The 21,181-nt window shown below is 58.0% G+C and overlaps 5 protein-coding genes across 6 annotated transcripts; 2 read left to right on the top strand and 3 right to left on the bottom strand.

The window, feature by feature from the left end:
- The first annotated feature begins 17 nt into the window (after nt 1-17).
- Nucleotides 18-1,339, top strand: HCFC1R1 (host cell factor C1 regulator 1). Of its 2 annotated transcripts, XM_007983242.3 has the most exons (4): nt 18-119; nt 436-492; nt 605-733; nt 968-1,339. In XM_007983242.3, the coding sequence occupies exons 1-4, from the start codon at nt 25-27 to the stop codon at nt 1,101-1,103; spliced, it is 417 nt and encodes a 138-aa protein (XP_007981433.1). In that variant the 5' UTR covers nt 18-24; the 3' UTR covers nt 1,104-1,339. The 2 variants fall into 2 exon arrangements, with proteins under 2 accessions (XP_007981433.1, XP_007981444.1); XM_007983253.2 differs by lacking the exon at nt 436-492.
- A 241-nt stretch (nt 1,340-1,580) lies between these two features.
- On the bottom strand, nt 1,581-3,626 carry TNFRSF12A (TNF receptor superfamily member 12A). Its single transcript, XM_007983231.3, has 4 exons — nt 3,466-3,626; nt 2,643-2,747; nt 2,273-2,407; nt 1,581-2,191 (listed from the first exon to the last, which is right to left on the bottom strand). The coding sequence occupies exons 1-4, from the start codon at nt 3,557-3,559 to the stop codon at nt 2,136-2,138; spliced, it is 390 nt and encodes a 129-aa protein (XP_007981422.1). The 5' UTR covers nt 3,560-3,626; the 3' UTR covers nt 1,581-2,135.
- A 1,972-nt stretch (nt 3,627-5,598) lies between these two features.
- Nucleotides 5,599-9,787, top strand: CLDN6 (claudin 6). The gene is made up of 2 exons (XM_007983229.3): nt 5,599-5,739; nt 8,033-9,787. The coding sequence occupies exon 2, from the start codon at nt 8,054-8,056 to the stop codon at nt 8,714-8,716; it is 663 nt and encodes a 220-aa protein (XP_007981420.3). The 5' UTR covers nt 5,599-5,739; nt 8,033-8,053; the 3' UTR covers nt 8,717-9,787.
- A 123-nt stretch (nt 9,788-9,910) lies between these two features.
- On the bottom strand, nt 9,911-11,105 carry CLDN9 (claudin 9). The gene has a single exon (XM_007983227.3). The coding sequence runs from the start codon at nt 10,669-10,671 to the stop codon at nt 10,018-10,020; it is 654 nt and encodes a 217-aa protein (XP_007981418.2). The 5' UTR covers nt 10,672-11,105; the 3' UTR covers nt 9,911-10,017.
- Nucleotides 11,106-16,610: 5,505 nt separating this feature from the next.
- Nucleotides 16,611-20,690, bottom strand: LOC140711727 (uncharacterized). Its single transcript, XM_073015697.1, has 3 exons — nt 20,687-20,690; nt 18,965-19,940; nt 16,611-17,945 (listed from the first exon to the last, which is right to left on the bottom strand). Exons 1-2 carry the CDS (start codon nt 20,688-20,690, stop codon nt 18,985-18,987), a joined length of 960 nt encoding a protein of 319 aa, XP_072871798.1. The 3' UTR covers nt 16,611-17,945; nt 18,965-18,984.
- Nucleotides 20,691-21,181: the final 491 nt, after the last annotated feature.

Below are 21,181 nucleotides of genomic sequence, written 5' to 3'. Positions count from 1 at the left end.
CCACCCGCAGGACCCCAAAACCCAATGATCCTTCAGCAGCCCTTGGAGCGAGGCCCCCAGGGTGGGGCCCAGCGCCTCCCGCGGGCCGCCTTGGAGGTGACTCGGGGCCTGGACGCCAGGTGCGTGTGGGGGACCAGGGTGGGCCTGACCAAGGGCCGCAGGAGCTTTGGCTGGGTGCTCAGGGCTGGTCTGCAGGATGAACACGGGATGGGGCGAATCGGTGGGGCTTAGGCGTGAGCTGAGATGGTATTGGGGCTGCAGCTAAGGGTCGAGACTTCCGAAGTACGCTGCTGGATGGCCCAGGAGAGGGGAGACCAGCACCAGCTGAGACAGTAATGGGCTTGGGGCTCCTGGCTGATGCTGCAGGCTCAGGCGGGCATATCCTTGGGAAGGGGCCAAGAGGGTGGGGTGCACCAGGCTCTCTTTTTTTCCCAGCTCCCCTCTCCGAGGAGCTGTGCCCATGAGCACCAAGCGGCGCCTGGAGGAGGAGCAGTGAGTTTGGGGGCAGGGAGGGACTCCCAACGAGAGCTCTGTCACCTCTGGTCCCCAACAGGCTGCCTCCTGTCTCAATATCCCAGCCTGCCTCTCTCCCATCTCTCCCCAGGGAGCCTCTGCGCAAGCAGTTTCTGTCTGAGGAGAACATGGCCACCCACTTCTCTCAACTCAGCCTGCACAATGACCACCCCTACTGCAGCCCCCCCATGGTCTTCCCCCAAGCCCTGCCCCCACTCAGGTAGGCTCCTTCACTGGCCAGGCCTTCTGCAGAATCACAGACGGTCCTCGCAGCTGACCTCAGGCCCTGCCTCATCGTGCCATTTTTAGCTCTAGCTGACCTCTGGGTTGTTTCTCATCTTGGCTCTTTGGAAAGTGCTGGGAACCCAGGAGTCCCTGGGGACCTGGACCTGGTGGGAGGTGCTCAGCTAGGCCAGCCTTAGCCCCATGCCCTGACAGTCATTTCTTCTTCTAGAAGCCCTTGCTCTGAGCTGCTTCTCTGGCGCTACCCTGGCAGCCTCATCCCCGAGGCCCTCCGTCTGCTGAGGCTGGGGGATACCCCCAGTCCCCCCTACCCTGCAACCCCAGCTGGAGACATAACGGAGCTCTGAGTGCTGGTGGACTGCCCCTCCCACCTTCCTTCTTCCCCACAACAGAAGAGACCAGCGACTCCTGCAAAGGGACAAGGTTCCTCCCTCTCCTGCAGACCAGGCATCTGGGCACCAAGACCTTCCCTCAACAGAGGACACTGAGCCCAACGGAGCTCTGGGATGGGAGGGGTGGGAGCATGGGAAGGGAGGCATCCCACCCCCAAGAAGAACTGAATAAAGATTGCTGAGCAAAGGAAGGCTTCAGTCTAGAACCTGGGGCTTTTGGGGATGGTGGAGAGGGCAGAGGTGCGGGATGCTGGGGTTTCTCCTCAAGATCTTCCCTGGAAAACTGTTAGGGCCAGCCAGGTCCTGGCCGGCTGAGTTCCAGGCATTGAGAATGTGTGAGTCAGCGCCTCACCCCCGCCCCCGCGGCTGGCTGACTCACTCCCTCCCTCCAGCTCAGGGGAGTCAGTCGGGGATCACTGCCTCTCCAAACCATTTAAAGTTAAAGATTCTTTTATTAATAAATTCTCCCTCCCCTCCAAACTCTCCCCAAAATAAATATCTCCTCCCCTCTTTAGGGAGTTGGGGGGGGTCGGTATTTTAGGGCCAGCCCTCCTAGTGGGCCAGCCCCCTAGTGTTAAAAATAGGTCCCTAACCCCCCAGGGTGACCCCCATGGTGGAATTTCAGGACATCTGAGTGAGTGGGGCCTAGTGTCAAGTCTGCCCCCCAAGTCAGCCTGGCCCCCAGGGCCTCTAGGAAGGAGGACACCCCCCCCTGTGCAAATGCTGCAGTTCCTTAGTCAGTGTCAGCTGTTTTGTGTGAGCCAGCGTGAGGCTCCCTTTCTGTTCTAGGGCCAGAGGCAGGGCAACCAGACACCTTGGAAGGTTCCCCTGAACCCTGGGCCCAGGACTCAGAGGTGATTCACCGCCCCCCACCCCCCTTGTGGTTGGAGGAGCTTGGCTCCTGCCGCGTCTGGGAGGCAGAGACTGGCTCTAGAATGGATGAATGAATGATGAGTGGGCGAGCCCCGGCTGGCAGGGGGCACATTGTCACTGGATCAGCGCCACAGCTGGGCAGCCCTCTCCGCCGGTCTCCTCTATGGGGGCTGCAAGATAAGAGGTGGGGTCGTTAGGGGCAGAGAAAAGGCCGAGTGCTGACAGGGCTGGGCAGGCCAGGGCGCACTTACTGGTGAACTTCTCTCTCCTGCGGCATCGTCTCCACACCAGAAAGCCAGAAAGCAGCCCCAGCACGAAGGTCAGACTCAGAGCGCCCCCAAGGATGGGCCAAAGCAGCCGGAAGGGGGCAGGAGGTGCCGCAGCGCCTGGGGGCGGGACTCGGAATCAGACCTCGCCCCTCTCCAGGCCAGCCCCGCCCCCTAAGACTGAGCCTTCAGCCTTCTCCCAACCGTGGCCTCCTCCCTGACCCGGGCCACCTTCCAACTCCCACCTTCTCCCGATTGACTTCCCCGATGCAAAGCTCTCGGCCCCCCTCTCCGCACCAGCCACCCTCTCTCCCAGTCTGGGGTCCGCTGGCCACTGGCCCTGCACCCCACTCACAGCCCAGGCAGAAGTCGCTGTGCGGTCGCGCCCTGCAAGACGCGCAGTCCATGCATTTGTCCAGGTCCGCGCTCCAGGAACTGCCGCGGGAGCAGGGGGCGGTGCCTGGGGAGGGGGCCTCGGGTCAGAGGCTGGGGGCGGGACTCGGCTATTCTGGGGTCTGAGGTCAGGGTCGGCCGGCTCGAATAACGTGAGTCACTGGCGCCCTCCCCGCGCATTCCTCACAGGTGACCGCACGGCCCGACCGGGACACGGCAGCTCCGGGAGGGAGGGCGTAGCGCGGGACGCTGGGGGTGGGGGGGGTCAGGTCCCCACAACCCCCCTGCCGCCGGCGGGTGACTCACTCCTGGGCACCGGGCCCGACCCCGGTCCCTCCCCCCGCATAGCTGGGCACTGAAGTCACCGGATGGAAGGGGGCACCCCACATGGTATAGAGGGCACAGACCCTAGTGCCTCTCGACGGCCTCCCCAACTCGTCGGTCACTGGGGCTAGTTAGACCCTGTACTGACCAGGCTGGGGGCGTGCCCCTTCCTAGACTAAACATCCCGCCCTCACTTACTTTCTCTCTCCACTTCCAACTACTTTCGGAACCGAAGAACCCACCCCAACCCCAATTGGACGGTGGGAGAAACTGAGGCCCGGATTGTGAATGAAACTTGGAGAGTGATGGAAGTTCCCACAGCCGGGAGCGAGCTGTTAGAAGGCCACCTAAACCCAGATACCCACATCCGTCTGTTCCCCCAGTTCCGCGCTGTTCTCCAGGCACCCAATCCGGCTCCCGAGCCCCGGACCGGGGTTCTCCGACCCCCAAGTCCCGCGTACCTGGCGCTTGCTCCCCCGCCACGGAGCGCAGCAACGCCAGCCAGAGCCCCAGCACGAGGAGCCGCAGCAACCGGCGCAGCGAACCCCGAGCCATAGTGCACGTCCCGCGCCCGCCGCTGTCTGCGCCCGCCGCCGGCCGGCAGGGACCCACGGCCGCCGCCCCGCCCCCGCCCCCGCCTTCCGGGGCGGAGCTCTCGCCTCCGCCCGCCTTGAGTTTGGCTGCGGGACGCCCCGCCCCGCGGGGCCCGCTCAGTTAAGTCATTCATTCAACAAAGTCCTGGTGCGGGAGCTGCCAGGACCCTGCAGGGACGCAGACCCCGCCCTTGCCCAGCAGGTGATCTAGTCCAGCGCGCGTGGGGTGGGGAAATAAAAAATCAGACACGAGTGCTCGCTTCGGCATCTCATATAGAAATCAGACATGAACGGCCGGGCGCGGTGGCTCACGCCTTTAATCCCATCAATTTGGGAGGCTGAGGCAGGCGGATTAGGAGGTCAGGAGTTCGAGAGCAGCCTGACCAACATGATGAAACGCCGTCTCTACTCAAAATACAAAAATTAGCCGGGCGTGGTAACGCGCGCCTGTAATCCTAGTTACCCAGGAGGCTGAGTCAGGAGAATCACTTGAACCCGGGAGGCGGAAGTTGCAGTAAGCCGAGATCGCGCCACTACACTCCAGCCTGGGCGATAGAGTGAGAGTCCTTCTCAAATAAATAAATAAATAAATAAAATCAGACACATGAACAATCCATGCACAGATCACTGCAGCTTCCTTTTTTTTTTTCCCTCCCCTTGAGATCGCGTCTTCCTCTTGTTCAGCCTGGAGTGCAGTGGTACGATCACGGCTCTCTGGGCTCGAGTCTCCCACCTCAGCCTCCCAAGTAGGGACCACAGGCACTGCGCCAGCACACACGACTAATTTTTGTATTTTTTGTAGAGACCAGGATCTCACTATGTTGCCCAGACTAGCCTGGCCACTGCAGCTTTCTTAAGGCCCCTGGGGGTATAACAATTAAACCTGAGGTCAGGAGTTCGAGACCAGCCTGGCCAACATGGTGAAACCCCGTCTTTACTAAAACCAAAAATAAAAAAAGAAAGAAATTAGCTGGGCGTGGTGGTGGGCGCCTGTAATCTCAGCTACTTGGGAGACTGAGGCAGAAGAATTGCTGGAACCCGGGAGACGGAGGTTGCAGTCAGCTGAGATAGCGCCATTTCACTCCAGACTGGGCGACAGAGAGGGCCCCCATCTCAAAAAATCAAAACAGGCCGGGCGCTGTGTTTCAGGCCTGTAATCCCAGCACTTTGGGAGGCTGAGGCGGGCGGATCAGAGGTCAGGAGATCGAGACCATCCTGGCTAACATGGTGAAACCCCATCTCTACTAAAAATACAAAAAATTAGTCAGGCGTGGTAGTGGGCGCCTATAGTCCCAGCTACTTGGGAGGCTGAGGCAGGAGAATGGCGTGAACCCGGAAGGCGGAGCTTGCATTGAACGGAGATCGCGCCACTGCACTCCAGCCTGGGCGACAGAGCTAGACTCTATCTCAGAAACAAACAAACAACAACAAAAAAAATCATAACAACATAAAAATAATATTATCTGGCCGGGCGCGGTGGCTCAAGCCAGTAATCCCAGCGCAGTGCGAGGCCAAGGTGGGCGGATCGCTTGAGCCCCAGAGTTTCGAGACGCCTGGGCAATATAACAAGACCCTGTCTGTACAAAACATAAATTAGCTGGGCGCGGTGGCGTGTGCCGCCTGTAGTCCGAGCTACTCAGGAGGCTGAAGCGGGAGGATCGCTTGAGCCCGGAAGGTCGAGGCTGCAGTGAGCCGTGATCGCACCACTGCACTCCAGCCTGGGTGACACAGTGAAAATATTTCTCTAAAATAATACCAATAGTTTGCCCTGTAATTTGTAACTTAGGACGTAGTTACATAATAAAAGGCAGACTTATCTCCATTTTACGGACTAGGAAACGAAGGCTTGGGTAGGTTAGGTGAGTTCCCCATGTCATCGCGCTGCTTAAGTGGCAAAGCGGAGACTCAAGCTCTGTTCTCCCCTAAGCCTGGCGCCTTCCACCCTGGGTGAGTCTGGCAACTACCCCAGCCTCCAGCGCCCCCCTCTGACAAGCCTGGGATTCGCACGCCCGCTGCCGTCGGGGACAGGGTCTCTGCCCCTCCTCCGGGGCGGTGGTCCAGTGACGTCACCGCTTCTTTAAGACCCCCGCCTCCGCCCCGTCCCGACACTCGGCCTAGGAATTTCCCTTATTATCTTCGCAGGTGAGTCCCGGGCAAGTGTGAGTGTTGGAGAGACGCCTCTTGGGGCCGGGTGCAGGGTGCTGGCGGCGTGGGTAGGGGTGCGTGCGAACTCGGGGTGCGTGCGAACTCGGGCTGCGGCCACCTGGATGCGCGAGCCCCTCAGGGGGTCGGGCGGTCTGCGCCCAAGCCGCCGAGGTGATCGGGTCCTTCGAGGCTCCCAAGGGTTAAACGCCCCTCCCCCCTCCCCAGGGACAAAGACACCGAAACCCTGCGCGCCCCTCCCCCACCCGTCTTGCCTTTCGGGGCGGGGCGCCCCTCCCCCTTCCCCCTCGCTTGGGGGAGCAGACCTTGCGGCCACTGCAGCTATAGAACCCTTCCTAGCCGAGCGGCTCCCAGGCTGGAGTGGTCGGGTGGGCCGGGGCGCCCTCGGACAGAGTCGGGCCTGCAGTGCATGGAAAAGAAAGGGGCAGGGGCACACTCACAGGGGAGAGGCTTGGGGCGCCTAGACCAGCGTGGCCCCGACCCTAGCTCGGCCAGAGGCCTAACTGCCGGACCTGGGCGTTGGGGCAGCCTGCCCCAGCCAGTCTCCCCAAGGTGGCCTGCTCCGCCCAGGCCTGGGACCCCCGGCTAATGAGTAGAGCCTGCCCTCCGGCCACTGCCGGCCGGGATAAGTTTAGGTCCAAGCTGTACAATGGAAGAACTCTGGGCAGTGGGAGGCCCCAGCAGTGGGAGGCCGTGGTCAGAGATGATCCCTTCCGCGACCTCCAACCCTGCCTGGGATATGAGGGGACACAGGTGCAGGCCAGGTGGTGGTGGGAGAACTGCTGTCGAGGGGAATCTAGCACAGCATTTGGTCTAGAATTCACAGGAAAAGGCCCTCAAGCTTTGAGGCTATGCTCTCCAGCCCCTAGGGGAGGTCAGAAGGGTGCGACCAGGGAGTCATTGAGTGACTTTGGGGAAGGAACTGCTTTTAGGTGGAGGATTAATGATGTTTTTCTTCATCTCTCCTGCCCCTGGTGTCTGCCAGCCTGGGGTGTGGAACCAAGTTGTGAGGAATGTTGGGTGGTGGGAGGAAGCTTGGGATCTCCAATCTTAGTGTTGAAATTAACAAGTTTTGGTCCGGTGCGGTGGCTCACACCTGTAATCCCAGAATTTTGGGAGGCTGAGGCGGGCAGATCACGAGGTCAGGAGATCGAGACCATCCTGGCTAACACAGTGAAACCCCGTCTCTACTAAAAATACAAAAAATTAGCTGGGCATGGTGTCGGGCGCCTGTAGTCCCAGCTACTCGGGAGACTGAGGCAGGAGGATGATGTGAACCCGGAAGGAGGAGCTTGCAGTGAGCCAAGACTGCACTCCAGCCTGGGCGACAGAGTGAGACTCCCTCTCAAAAAAAAAAAATTAGGCCGGGCGCGGTGGCTCACGCCTGTAATCCCAGCACTTTGGGAGGCCGAGATGGGCGGATCACGAGGTCAGGAGATCGAGACCATCCTGACTAACACGGTGAAACCCCGTCTCTACTAAAAATACAAAAATTAGCCGGGCGCGGTGGCGGGCGTCTGTAGTCCCAGCCACACGGGAGGCTGAGGCAGGAGAATGGCGTGAACCCGGGAGGCGGAGCTTGCAGTGAGTGGAGATTGCGCCACCGCACTCCAGCCTGGGCGACAGAGCGAGACTCTGTCTCAAAAAAAAAAAAAAAAAAAAAAATTATCTGGGCGTGGTGGTGTGCAGCTGTAATCGCAGCTATTTGGGAGGCTGAGGCAGGAGAATCACTTGAACCTGGGAGTCACAGGTTGCAGTGAGCCGAAATTACACCACTGCACTCTAGCCTGGGCCACTGAGCGAGACTCCTTGTCTCAAACAACAACAACAAAAAGAAATGGACAAGTTTTGAGCCTTAAACTCAGGGCTAGAACTGAACCATTCTACACGGAAACTGCTTGGAAATCACACTGTCTTCTCATCCTGCTTTTTGCTGCCTCGCAGCCTGATCACTGGCTCTGGCCTTGGGCTGTCATTGCTTAGGTTTCATCCTGTTATTTTTCATTTGCACTCAGAATAGCCAGGGCAGGGCTGCTTGCACATTCACTGTTATGAGCCAGTGCCTGTCACATAACTAGAAAGAATAATAAATGCTAAAGCATTAAGTGTTCTTTTTGCCCATGAGAAGTGAGGCTCAGGGAGCATGTCTTGACCGAGTTCCGGGATGTGATGACCACTTTCCATGGTGCATGCCCCTAGTGTCCTGTCCACATGTGGCCTGAGGTCTGGGCCTGCCAGGCCTCACCTTGCTGTGCTTCTGTCCCAAATACAGTGCAGCTCCTTCAACCTCGCCATGGCCTCTGCTGGAATGCAGATCCTGGGAGTCGTCCTGACACTGCTGGGCTGGGTGAATGGCCTGGTTTCCTGCGCCCTGCCCATGTGGAAAGTGACCGCTTTCATCGGAAACAGCATCGTGGTGGCCCAGGTGGTGTGGGAGGGCTTGTGGATGTCCTGCGTGGTGCAGAGCACCGGCCAGATGCAGTGCAAGGTGTACGACTCACTGCTGGCACTGCCACAGGACCTGCAGGCTGCACGTGCCCTCTGTGTGATTGCCCTCCTTGTGGCCCTGTTCGGCTTGCTGGTCTACCTTGCTGGGGCCAAGTGTACCACCTGTGTGGAGGAGAAGGATTCCAAGGCCCGCCTGGTGCTCACCTCTGGGATTGTCTTTGTCATCTCAGGGATCCTGATGCTAATCCCTGTGTGCTGGACAGCGCATGCCATCATCCGGGACTTCTATAACCCCCTGGTGGCTGAGGCCCAAAAGCGGGAGCTGGGGGCCTCCCTCTACTTGGGCTGGGCAGCCTCAGGCCTTTTGTTGCTGGGTGGGGGGCTGCTGTGCTGCACTTGCCCCTCAGGGGGGTCCCGGAGCCCAAGCCATTACATGGCCCGCTACTCGACATCTGCCCCTGCCATCTCTCGGGGGCCCTCTGAGTACCCCACCAAGAATTACGTCTGACGTGGAGGGGAATGGGGGCTCCGCTAGCACTAGAGCCATCCAGAAGTCCAACAGCTTTGGGATAGGTTGGTATCTTTTGTTTCTGCCTTCTGCTGTTTTTCTTTTGACTGAGGGTATTTAAAATTCATTTGAAAACTGAACCAAGAAGATGGCTCAGACTCCCACTTAGGCTCTGCTGTTTCTCACCCTTGGATGATGGAGCCAAAGAGGGGATGCTCTGAGATTTTGGATCTTGACATGCCCATCTTAGAAGCCAGTAACATGGGGGGCTGCTTGCTGTGCTGGCCTTTGCAACAAGACAGACTGTCCCCAAGAGATCCTGCCGTTGCTGGGGGCTGGGCTTCCCTAGACGTCACTGGACAGCTGCCCCCCATCCTACTTGGGCCTCTGGAGCTCCTCTCATCACCCCCTGGAAAAGCAAGTGATCTGTTAACAAAGGACTGCCCACCCCCAGAACTTCTGACCTCTGGCTCTTCCATCCTGATAGGACGTCCACCCCCGGGGCCAGGTCCCAGCTATGTAGACCCCCACCTCCACCTCCAACACTGTACCCTTCTGCCCTGCCCGCCCCTTTACACTCACATTTTTACCAAATAAAGCATGTTTTGTTAGTGCGTTTGGTGTTGCAGGGGGTTACTGAGTGCCCACCCTGGCTAGGGGAATAGGTGGGCATAAGTGAGTCATGATCCCCTCTGCCCATGGCTTGAGTGAGCATACCCACCAGGCAGAACCTGGAGCCAGACCTTGGCCTGACAGCCACCAAGGGAGGCTACCTGGCTGTCCCTGCCCAGCCCTAGTGGCGGCACACAGATTAGAGGGAGCCCAGTTACAAATGCTCTTTATTTCCAACTCGCGGGTGGGGAGGGGAGGTGATGGGCAGGCCCTCCCTGCCAACTCCAGGGTTGGGAGGGCATGGTCTGCTCCTTGGTTTTGGAGCCAATGAGCTGCTGCCCTTTTGGTGAGGTCAGGGTTCCTGGGACAGGGGAGGGCTCAGAAGAGAAGGAAGGCCAGCCAGTATCCTGGGCAACGGAAGGAAACAACTACTGGGGAGGCGGGGGCAGGCCAGGGTGCCCAACACCTCTGGGCTGCCCAGCTTGGGGGAGAACATCAAAGGGGACCCCATTGAGAAGAGCTCATCCAGGCCAGCTGACCCAGCCCTGCGGCCAGGTATAGCTTGGGCTTTTGGAAAGTGGGTTTTCCTGGGGAAGGAGGTTGTGGTGGAGCAGGGCATCTGGTCACCAGGCCAAGGTGGAAGGTGCGGAGCAGTGGGGAGCAGCAGGCTCCCAGGGGAAGCCTCTGCCTCACACGTAGTCCCTCTTGTCCAGTCCAGATGCGCCTGAGCGGGAGGGGATGGAGTAGCCCAGCCTCGGTCCACGGGGCCGCTCGACCTGGGGCGGGGGGCATGTGCAGCAGAGGAGCCCCCCGCCCAGCATAAGCAGAGCGGCTGCTGCCCAGCCCACGTAGAGGGAGGCTCCCAGCTCCCGCTTGAGGGCCTCAGCCACCAGGGGGTTGTAGAAGTCCTGGATGATGGCGTGCGCCGTCCAGCACACAGGGATGAGCACCAGGATGCCAGCGAGGAGAAGGATGACTCCCGCGGTGAGCATGATACGGGCCTTGGCACCTTCATCCTCCACACATGTGGTACACTGGGCACCTGTGATGGCCAACAGGAGGCCAAGCAGGGCCAGCAGGAGGGCGATGACACAGAGGGCACGTGCAGCCTGCAGATCCTGTGGCAGCGCCAGCAGCGAGTCGTACACCTTGCACTGCATCTGGCCCGTGCTCTGCACCACGCAGGACATCCACAGCCCCTCCCACACCACCTGGGCCACTACGATGCTGTTGCCGATGAAGGCGGTCACCTTCCACAGGGGCAGGGCACAGGACACCAGGGTCCCCAGCCAGCCCAGCACAGCCAGGGTCATGCCCAGCAGTTCTAAGCCAGTCGAAGCCATCTGGCCCCTCGGTTAGGTCTTCTCAGCCCCAGGCAGCCTAGGTGACTCAAAGGGTGTGTCTGGTGTGCTGGGTGGGTGTCTCTGTGCCCAGCAGGAGGGGAAGGCTTGTTAGTGTCCCCAGGCCAGGCCAGTCCTCAGTTCTGTGAACCTCTTGAAAGGCTCCTCCTCTCCGTGCCTCTTGCAGGTGTCTCTGGTCCTTGCAGAGTACAAAGCAGACTCCTGGTCCCACTCAGCTGAGTGGTGGGTGTCACCTTGTGGGGCCTCTGCCCATCGAATGCCGTGAGGGTGCTGCTGCTCTTGCCACCCTGCTGTCACACCTGGGCTGAGCTCACACGGGCCCTCTGGATGCACTGCCAGGCTGAGGACATCTGCGTCCCCTGTGGGCTGGCACAGGTTCCCACCAAGCGACTCTAACAGTGCCACCTGAGGACTCTGCAGGCTCTCAGCTGCAGGCGGGGTTTTAAGGCCCAGGTAGGGGAGGAGCAGAGTGAAGTGCAGGGAGGCCAGGATAGGGGAGACCTGAGCCATGGGGAGGGTGCGGGGCTGAGGATTCGTGGGCAGCGGGTGGATGAAGGGCCTGGGGGTCAGTGGGGGACGCCGCGACTGAGTGGCGACAGGGGAGGAAGAGCATCCATAGCATCTGTGCATGTGGGAACCAAGGGTAAAGGAGGGGAAGATGGAGGACAAGCTGAGGAAGAAGAGAGGGATTGGGGGCCAAAAACGTAACAGGCTCAGGACAGAAACACACACAGGGGGCACTGGCCTGCCTTCCTGAGCCTCCTCCTCCCACAGCCCCTCCCGACCGCCTCTGCTCTCCCCCAGCCCAGTTTCGTGATGCAAACATGCCCCAGCTCCCCAAGTATCGCACACCCCCACCCGCCTGGGACTCTCAGGAATCTGATCCACCCCCGTCTCAGCCCAGTGGCCCTGCTAGCTCCCAGGGGAAGAGCCCCGCCCGTACTGTTCCCCGGACAACAGGTGCCTGGCGCCCAGCTCAGGTGGCATCGCCCTGGCAACGGCCTAGAAAACTACCCCCCTTCAACCTCAGCTCAGGTGCGCTCTTGCCACCCCCGCTGCTGAAACCAAGGTTGAGCTGAGCTGCCTAAGGTCTCCAGAGGCCAGAGGATAAGGGACCTGTTGTGAAGTTGGGGGACCCTCAGGAAGGGGGATGGAGGTGGGAGGGGCTTGGGCTGGAACCCAGGGTGAGGCGCAGCCCAGGATCCAGTTATCTTCCGTGAGTGGGTGAGTGAGTGGCCAGTCAGGCCTCCCAGGACAAGACACCCCAGAGGTGGGCACGGGAGTTAAGTCCAGGGACTCAAGTGTCCCCAAGACCTGCCTTCTAGTGTGCAGGAAATCCTTTCCTCTGGAAAAACTCCCTCAGAGCCTGTGATTCCACTCACGGGGACAGCCTGGGAGTCCCAGTGACCGAAGCTCAAATCCTGACCCCTATCTGGGACAGATCATGGAAGGTCAAGGTCCTTAACCTCCTTTGGTCAAAGACCCACTTGAGAAACCCCATGGGACTCACAGAAAAAGCACCCACAAAAATGTGCCCCTCATTTGTGGGGGAGCATTCATGAACTCCCTCAAGCCCCTGCCCGGGTGCTAAGAACCTCTGAAGATTGTTGTCTGAAAAGGGGGTGTGACGGCCGGGTGCGGTGACTCAGGCCTGTAATCCCAGTGCTTTGGGAGGCCAAGGCGGGTGAGTTACCAGGGCAGGAGTTTGAGAGCAGCCTGGCCAACATGGTGAACCCCATCTGTACTAAAAATACAAAAAAATTAGGTATCCCAGCACTTTGAGAGGCCGAGGCAGGCAGATCAGGAGGTCAAGAGATTGAGACCATCCTGGCCAACATGGTGAAACCCTGTCTCTACTAAAAATACAAAAGTTAGCTGGGCATGGTGGCACGAGCCTGTAGTCCCAGCTACTCGCTACTCTGGAGGCTGAGGCAGAAGAATCGCTTGAACCCAGGAGGCGGAGGTTGCAGTGAGCCAAGATCGCACCACTCCACTCCAGCCTGGCGACACAGTGAAATTCCGTCTCGGAAAAAAAAATTAGCTGGCCGTGGTGGCGGGCGCCTGTAATCCCAGCTACTTGGGAGGCTGAGGCAGAAGAATCGCTTGAACCCAGGAGGCAGAGGTTGCAGTGAGCCGAGATCGCACCACTGCACTCCAGCCCAGGTGACAGTGGGAGACTCTGTCTCAAAAAAAAAAAAAAAAAAAAAAAAAAACGAAAAGAAAAGAAAAAGAAAAAGAAAAAACGATGTGAGGAAGATTCCCTCCATTCACATACTTTCCAGGGAGGTACAGAGGATCCTCAGAGTGGGCCCTCACCTGGGACTGCCTCTCACCCGCCTGGTGCTGGGAGGGCTAGGGTGTGCTGGAGCCCACTGGCCAGTGCGGGCAGGGCTGGGGTGCCCACCACACACATCTGGTGGCTGCACCACTTCACAGCACTGCCTTCAGGGAGCCAGTGGCCAGGCACACCCCTGCTCAGTGCCCCTCACCTATTCGGTGGGACATTATGTATAAACCTCAAGGAGTGTTCAGGGTTCAAATCTAGGAGTATGAGCATCACTTCTGTGAAAAGTTTTAGCATCTTTTGGGTCTGGGCACTGAGGCTCACACCTGTAATCCCAGCGCTTAAGAGGCCAAGGTGGGAGGATTGCTTAAGGCCAGGAGCTTGAGACCAGCCTGGGCAACATAGTGAGACCCCATTTCTAAAACAAACAAACAAACAAAATACAAAAATTAGCTGAGTGAGGTGGTTCCTGTCTGTAGTCCCAGCTACTCAGGAGGCTGAGGTGGCAGGGTCTCTTGAGCCCAGGAGTAGTGAGCTATGATTATGCCACCGCAGTCCACCCTAGGTGAGACCCTGTTTCTATTTAAAAAAAAAAATAAAAGATACCTTTGGAAGAGAGATTTATACTTTCCTTCAGATTTGCAAAGGGGCCTTGACCCAAAACAACTTAAGATCCTCCTCTGCAAACACAGAGACTGAGGCCAGCACCAATCAGCTGGTCTGTGGTCTGTAAGGTAAACAGAAGCCTCACCTCCTCTTCACCACCCCTTTCCACTGAGGGGGGCTCTTCCGGTATGAGGGGCTGACCTGGTGGCGCACAGAGTCTGGAAGATGGAGGGTGATGATAGGGGCTGGAAAATGGCCGTCGATGGACTCAGGGAATCTTGTGGTGGGTTTGTCTAGCTCACCCAGCCCCCAGGGCTTGGATTTCACAGGGTGGGGGTGGGGAGAGCGGAGAATTGCAGACGGAGGCAAGCCGGTCAGTGGGCTCCCTCGAAGCCTTCCAGGGGCCTCCAGGAATCCAGTCACACAGGTTTGGGCAGCTGTCAGGAGGTAGCAGCAAGCCTGGCTCTCTGGAAGGCCCCCCCACCCTGCAGCCCCATCCCAGGGGCTATTCTCTTCCCCGGGCCAGAAGCAATCCTCCTCTTCCTAGGGCCTAAGGTGATCGGCTCATCCCACTTTTTCGAGGGACATTTCCAGTTTGAATATTGGGTCCTGCATCCCAGGGAAACCGGGACAGCTGGTCCACTTGCCGTCGGGCCCTGCAGTTCCACAGGCAGCTCTAAACCCCTACGTTGTAGCCCAGTGGCGGGTTGCACCCATCCAGTGAGCATTGTGCCTGGGAAGGGCATAAGAGGACCCCAGGGTTTTTTTGTTTTTGTTTTTTGAGACGTGAGTTTCGCTTTTGTTGACCAGACTGGAGTGCAATGGCACAATCTCGGCTCACTGCAACCTCTGTCTCCCGGGTTCAAGCTATTCTCCTGCCTCAGCTTCCCAAGTAGCTGAGATTACAGGCATGTGCCACTACAGTCAGTTATTATTTTTTTTAAATTGAGTAGAGACAGGGTTTCACCATGTTAGGCTGGTCTCGAACTCCTGACCTCAGGTGATCCGCCCGCCTCAGCCTCCCGAAGTGCTAGGATTACAGGCGAGCGCCACCACACTTGCTCAGTGACCCCAGGTTTTTTTATTTTCTTTTTTGAGACGGAATCTCGCTCTGTCGCCCAGGCTGGAGTGCAGTGGCGTGATCTTGGCTCACTGCAACCTCCGCCTCCTGGGTTCAAACAATTCTCCTGCCTCAGCCTGCCGAGTAGCTAGAACTACAGGCATGCGCCAATACACCCAGCTAATTTTTGTATTTTTATTAGATATACGGGGTTTCACCATATTGGCCAGGCTGGTCTCGAACTCCTGACCTCGTCATCCACCTGCCTCAGCCTCCCAAAGTGCTGGGATTACAGGTGTGATCCACCGCGTCCAGCCAACCCCAGGTTTTTAAGACTCCAATTCCTCTTCGATCCAACATCTCCACATTGGAGCAAGGAGGAAAGCAAATCGATACTCCAGGGACTAGCCAGCTGCGTGTGTGGCGGCTGCTCAGTGGACACGCACACCCCCACCTCAGGGACCAACCCGCTGGACTTGCCTTCACAGTGGCCTGGTGCGGCTTCAGCCTCCTCCCACCCCGACTCCCACTCCAGGTCTCTAAGATAAAACAAAGTATCTCCCCAAGCCCCTTGGGGAGAGTAAAAGTGGGGAAACACCTCGGAGCCTAGGAGAGGCTGGAAGAGGGTGGTTGGGGACCTGCCCACGGTGGGAGGATTCCCAGGACACATGGGCAGCAATTCACCTGTTGTCCTCAGCCCTCGCTAGGCCTGGGTTGGGAGGTCCCAGACCCTCTCCTAGGCCCCCGTGCACCTGGATTCAGTTGGATCTTGGGAACGGAAGGGTTAAGGTTGGGGCTGAATCCGAGACTTCAAGGGCCAGAATGCCATTGATATGGAGAAGTGGGAGCCCCCTGGTGTAGTTACCATCTCAATGGCACTTTAACACATCCAGCGAAGTCCCCTCCCCCATCCACCAGTTCGGGGGGAAAGAGGTGGGGGAGGGGAACCTTCCCCACTGTACTACCCTGGGAGGAAAGGAAGCCGGCCCTCCACTAGCCCCTTCCTGGAGCGACAAAATGGACCTTGTTTTTGTTCCGAAAGAGGGGCAGGGAGATTCAGGTGGGCAGAAGAAACCAGGGATCAGCTTGGATAGGGTCGAAGTGGGTTAACCCGTGGCTCTTAAGAGGGGGAAGTGGGGCCCGACGACCAAGAAAGGGAATGAAGTTACCAGGAGCTATCATGCGGCAGGAATGGTGCGGGGGTGGGGGTGGGGACTGCACACTAAGAACCCCAAGGGCAGAGTCACCCACTGCGCCTGGAGGAGCTGAGACCCTGATCTTACAGGTAGAGAAGCCGGTCCCCTGGCTCCCAAACCAAAAGGTGCAGCTAAATCTCGGTGGTATGGCCGTCACCCTCACAGGTTCACTGCCCACCTTCACAGACAGGAACAAGCTCAGGGAGCTGAGCAAACCTGACCAAGTGCACAGCAGGGAGCAGGACACGCCTGACACCAACCCAGACCCTGACTTTGGAGCCAGCCCCCTGGGTGGGCTGAGAGAGCCTCCTGAACCTTTTTCAGGAGCAGCCGGGCAGGGCCTCTCCTTCTGGGCCTCCCAAGCACCACCCCGTTCCTCCTTTTCCCAAATTATTCAAGGCTCCCAGTACAGGAAAACCTCTGCAGAGAACTGCATCTGGATCTGATTACGGAGGAGCCCCCCTCCACCTGCTGGCTCACTCTCACTGCCACGTCCCTGGCAAGGGACATGCCCTTTGCTCCCCACTTGCAGGAGGCAGCGGGCTGGACTCCCAGAACCCCATGCGGGCCCCACCCCAGGGATCCCTGGGCAAGTCACAGCTGCCCAAACCTCAGGTGCCTCCTGGCTGTAAAGCAGAGAGGGGACAGTTCTGCTTCAACCCTGGCACATCCCTAGGCTAGTGCCTTAGGGATCGAAGTAGGTATTGACTCAAGGCAAGCATATTTTGTCAGAAGCACAATGGAGGTTTCACTTGTAAACCTGGGCAGACTCCACTGACTGGGTAACAATTAACTTTATTATCAGTAGAAATTGTCAGTTTCAACCAGCAGCAGTTGTGGCTCCCACCCTTTTGAGGGTGGGGGCCCCATGGCTAATGCTGTCTTTAAGAACACACATCCGTCCGTGTACTTCCTGTTTCTTAGCTGAGAGAGGAGGCCTCAACAATATAAAGTACGGGGAGCTGGGGAGCGGCAAGCCAATGGGAATGGGCACCTGGCCATAAGTCAGAGAAGGGGAAGGAGTCACTTTATTCTCTTTTCTTCTGGTGCCAATAAGAACTTTATCAAGGTACTAGTGCCATCAGCTCCTACCCAAAGGCACCCAAGGCTCCAGGTCAGCAAGACAGATTTAAAACACATTGTGTTCGGCGGGTGTGGTGACTCACGCCTGTAATCCCAGCACTTTGGGAGGCCGAGGCGGGTGGATCATGAGGTCAGGAAATCTAGACCATCCTGGCTAACACGGTGAAACCCCATCTCTATTTTAAAAATACAAGAAAATAAGCCGGGCGTGGCGGCGAGTGCCTATAGTCCCAGCTAATCGGGAGGTTGAGGCACAAGAATGGCATGAACCCGGGAGAGGGAGTTTGCAGTGAGACGAGATCGTGCCACTGCACTCCAGCCTGGGGGACAGAGCAAGATTCCGTCTCAAAAAAAAAAAAAAAAAAAATTACTTTCTGGGAAGACAGCTGGAAAGACAGGCCAGCCCCACAGGGGAGAGGACACTGCCTGTCCGGATTGGATGGGGGCACGCAAAACGATACCTCTACCCACTAAGCCCTGGAATCTGTGAAAGTGATCTCACTTGATAAAAGGGCCTTTGCACATGTAATTAAACTAAGGATATCAAAATGAGGTTATCCTAGATTTCAGGCAGGTCCTACATTCAACGACAATCCAACCTCTTACAAGATAAAAACAGAGGGAGATTGGAGACAGACACGGGAAGAAGGCTATGTGAAGATGGAGGCAGGAACTCCTGTGATGCGGCCACAAGCCACAGAGGGCCTGGAGCCAGCAGGAGCTGGGAGAGGCAGGAGGCATCCTCCCCTAGCACCTGTGACGGGAACAGGGTCCTGCCCACACCTTGATTTTTGACTTCTAGCCTCCAGAACTGTAAAGAATAAATTTCTGTTGTTTGAAGTCACTCAATGTGTATAAATTTGTTACTGCAGTCACAAAGAACTAGTACACTGCCCTTCTTGGTGGTGGGTCTTGGGCTCTCTGAGGTCCCCTAGGGTCAAGGTTGGCTTCCTGATACCAGTCCTGGGCTGCTGGAGCGGAGCCCACTGAGATAGAACTTCTGCCTGATTACCTGAGCTCAGGCCACCTAGGGAACAAAGAGAACTTTATTAAGTTGTAGAGGCCGCACAGAAACTGGCAGGTGGGGTGCAGGCAAAGCTGGAAAGAACAGGAGCTTCCTCTCAGGGCCCAGCGCGGGTGGGGGTGGGGGAAGCTCTCCTGTCCCGTGGGGATGACTTCACAGCCTTTGCATGTGACCCTCGGGTCCAGTATCGATCCACACCGCTGCTTCCCTGGTGCGCACAGCCAGCCCGACCCCTGGATCTGTCAAGTTGAAAATTTGACTTCTGAAGACTTTTGAGAGGCCGAACACGGTGGCTTACGCCTGTAATCCCAGCACTTTGGGAGGCCGAGGTGGGCGGATCACCTGAGGTCTGGAGTTCCAGACCAGCCTGACCAACATGGAGAAACCCATCTCTACTAAAAATAGAAAATTAGCTGGGCGTGGTGGCTCATGCCTGTAAACTCAGCTACTCGGGAGGCTGAGGCAGGAGAATCGCTCGAACCCGGGAGGCGGAAAGTGCCATTGCACTCCAGCCTGGGCAACAAGAACGAAACTCTGTCTCAAAAAAAAAAAAAGACTTTTGAGACAGTATCAGAATTTTGAAGAGCCATACACTGAGGATGGCCTTAACCATGGCATCCAGACCCTTTATTTATAAGAGAAATGAAATATTTGGATATAAAGCACTTTCAACTTTTGTTTTTATACCCTTAATCCCCATGCCCTTGGACATGTGCTGTGGGCCCCGCCCGCTGCTCTGATCACTAACCAGGTTATCAGCTCAGCGGATGGGTTACATTCTCAAATAACCGAGCAAGAGGCCCGCTGGAGGGCTAGAGGGGAAAATGGAAGAAAGACCCGAATGTTTAGACGAGTCTATTTTCTATTTGGTAGAGAAAGTCTCGCTTCTTTCTCTACCAAACCTGGGCTGCTTCCGATTCCCCTTCTCTCTTCCCCAAACTGGGCTCTAACCCCCGTCCTCTGAATCCATGCTCGGGGAAGGTGGCTAGGGGCACTGGCCCTGTCGGGGGCTGCCTACTCACCCGCCGCGGGAGGGGCCGGGTCAGAAGGGAGGCGACAGGAAAAAATGCAGCGGCGGGGGCGAAGGGAAGGCGGGCAGCGGCCACATGTCGCGGGTCGCGGGGGGCGCCAGTAGGCTGAAAGGAGAGGGTCGCGCTGGCAGCGGAGGCAGCGGCTGCGGGGGCGGCTCGGAGACCAGGGGCGGGAGGCCGCGCGCGCCCACGGGCCCGGGGGCGACGGCGACTGCGGCCTCGGGCAGCGGAGGCAGCGGCAGGTGCGCGGGCGGTGGCGCGGGCGCAGGTAGGCGCGGCAGGTCCTGCAGTGCGAGAGCGGCGGGGGGCGGGGCGGGTGCGCAGGCTTCCGGCGGGAGCTCCGGTAGCGCCAGGTACGCGCTGGGGCCCCAGGGCAGCAGCGGCTCTGGCCGCAGAGGGAGCGCGGGAAGCGGCGGCAGCTCAGCCAGAGCGAGCATGGAGGGCGGCGACGGCCCGGGGCTCAGGCCGGGCGGCAGGCCGGGCAACGGCGGGTGCGGCAGAGACGGCGCCGGTAGCGGGGTTGGCGGCAGCGTAGAGCGGGCCCGGCCCAGTCGCGAGTGGGCGCGGGCGCGGGCGAGCCGCGGGTGCGAGCTGGAGCGGGACAGTCGCGCCGCCAGCTTGGCTGTGGCCGCCACCTCAAGGCTCCCGAGCGTGCCGCCCGCCGCGACCTCGTACCTCTGGAGGTGGCCACGCGCCTCGCTCCGACCGGCCCGGCCAATGGCAGACGCCCGCCGCCGAGCTCCAACCAACCAGGGGCCAGTGCGCTCGCGGCCTACAGTTCCGTCCCCGCAGCTGTCAAGGGCTACCCTTGGCAGCCAATCAGAGGTATCAGCGCGTTCCTCCAAGTTCTTCCCGCCCTCTCCTGGTCCCAGCCAATTGCTGTGTCCCAGGTGTCGCAGCTGCTCCCCGCCCTCAACTAGCCTGGAGACCAGGCGCTGCACACGCGCAGTGAGCGCCCCCACTTGGCCTGAGGGTTTGCAGATTCGCTGCCATCCCGAGGCGCCTCGCCTCAACGATTTGTTTTTTTTGTTTGATTTTTAGGTGGCTTTTTTGGGGACTGAGTTTCACTCTGGCGCCCAGGCTAAGTGCAGTGATGCGGTCACGGCTCAGTGAAGCCTCGACCTCCCGGACTAAAGCAGTTCTCCTGCCTCAGCCTCCCCAAGTAGCTGGGACTACAGGCGGGCGCCACCACACCGGCTAATTATTATACTTTTTAAATTAAAAAAAAAAAATTTTTTTTTTTTTTTAGATGGAGTCTCGCTCTATCCCCCAGGCTGGAGTGCATTGGCGCAATCTCAGCTGCAACCTCCGCCTCCTGGGTTCAAACGAGTCTCCTGCCTCAGTCTCCTGAGTAGATGGGATTACGGGCGCCCGCCACCACGCCGGCTAATTTTTGTGCTTTTAGTAGAGACGGGTTTCTCCGTGTTGGCCAGGCTGGTCTCGAACTCCTGACCTCATGTCCTCAGGTGATGCACCCGCCTCGGCCTTCCAAAGTGTTGGGATTACAGGCGTGAGCCTCCGCGCCCGGCCTAATTATTATATTTTGTGTAGAGATGGAGTCTCACCATGTTGCTCAGGCTGGTCTCGAGCTCCAAGGCTCAAGCGATCCGCCGGCCTGTCTTCCAAAGTGCTAGGATTCCAGCATGACCTACCGCGCCCACCCCGCGACGCCACCAGTTTGGGGTGTGAGATTGTCCTCTCGTTGCTATTTACCCATTGCAACTCAGGTATGAGGATCCTGTGTGGATGGGTCATGGTACACAGATTTCCATTCAGTTATCTTATAACAAAGATAAAACGATATCACAATTCAAAAGCAAAGTTTGGTGATAATATACTTAGTGTTTGTGTTCAAGTTCCTAAGAACGATTGTACATGATAGATGGGTGAGAATCTGGTAGCTCAGAACAAAAAGGATAAAATGGTCAATCTATTCAAAATTGGAATATGGAAACTTTTTCTTTTTGAGACAGGATCTTGCTTTTTCGCCCAGGCTGGAGTGTGTATCGCCATCATGGCTCACTGCAGCCTCGACTTTCTGGGCTCAAGTAATCCTCTCACCTCAGCCTCCCAAGTAACCGAGACTACAGGCATGTGCCACCCTGCCAGGGTAATTTTTTTATTTGGGGAGATAGGAGTCGCCAGGCGCGGTGGCTCACGCCTATAATCACAGCACTTGGGGAGGCCGAGGCGGGCAGATCACGAGGT

Source organism: Chlorocebus sabaeus, chromosome 5 (genome assembly GCF_047675955.1).
Source record: "Chlorocebus sabaeus isolate Y175 chromosome 5, mChlSab1.0.hap1, whole genome shotgun sequence".
NCBI classification, from domain to species: Eukaryota; Metazoa; Chordata; class Mammalia; order Primates; family Cercopithecidae; genus Chlorocebus; species Chlorocebus sabaeus.
Note: the sequence above shows the minus strand (reverse complement) of the source record. Positions and strands in the feature narration are given on the sequence as shown.

What these genes read in the sequence shown, in the direction of transcription:
- CLDN6 (XM_007983229.3), top strand. Translation starts at nt 8,054, where the DNA reads ATGGCCTCTGCTGGAATGCAGATCCTGGGAGTCGTCCTGACACTGCTG.
- CLDN9 (XM_007983227.3), bottom strand. Translation starts at nt 10,671, where the DNA reads ATGGCTTCGACTGGCTTAGAACTGCTGGGCATGACCCTGGCTGTGCTG.
- TNFRSF12A (XM_007983231.3), bottom strand. Translation starts at nt 3,559, where the DNA reads ATGGCTCGGGGTTCGCTGCGCCGGTTGCTGCGGCTCCTCGTGCTGGGG. An exon ending in GGCGGGGGAGCAAGCGCCAG is followed by an intron (nt 2,748 to 3,465) that starts GTACGCGGGACT and finishes CCCCCTCCCCAG; the next exon opens with GCACCGCCCCCTGCTCCCGC. An exon ending in CAGCGACTTCTGCCTGGGCT is followed by an intron (nt 2,408 to 2,642) that starts GTGAGTGGGGTG and finishes TCCCGCCCCCAG; the next exon opens with GCGCTGCGGCACCTCCTGCC.
- HCFC1R1 (XM_007983242.3), top strand. Translation starts at nt 25, where the DNA reads ATGATCCTTCAGCAGCCCTTGGAGCGAGGCCCCCAGGGTGGGGCCCAG. An exon ending in ACTCGGGGCCTGGACGCCAG is followed by an intron (nt 120 to 435) that starts GTGCGTGTGGGG and finishes TTTTTTTCCCAG; the next exon opens with CTCCCCTCTCCGAGGAGCTG. An exon ending in CGGCGCCTGGAGGAGGAGCA is followed by an intron (nt 493 to 604) that starts GTGAGTTTGGGG and finishes ATCTCTCCCCAG; the next exon opens with GGAGCCTCTGCGCAAGCAGT.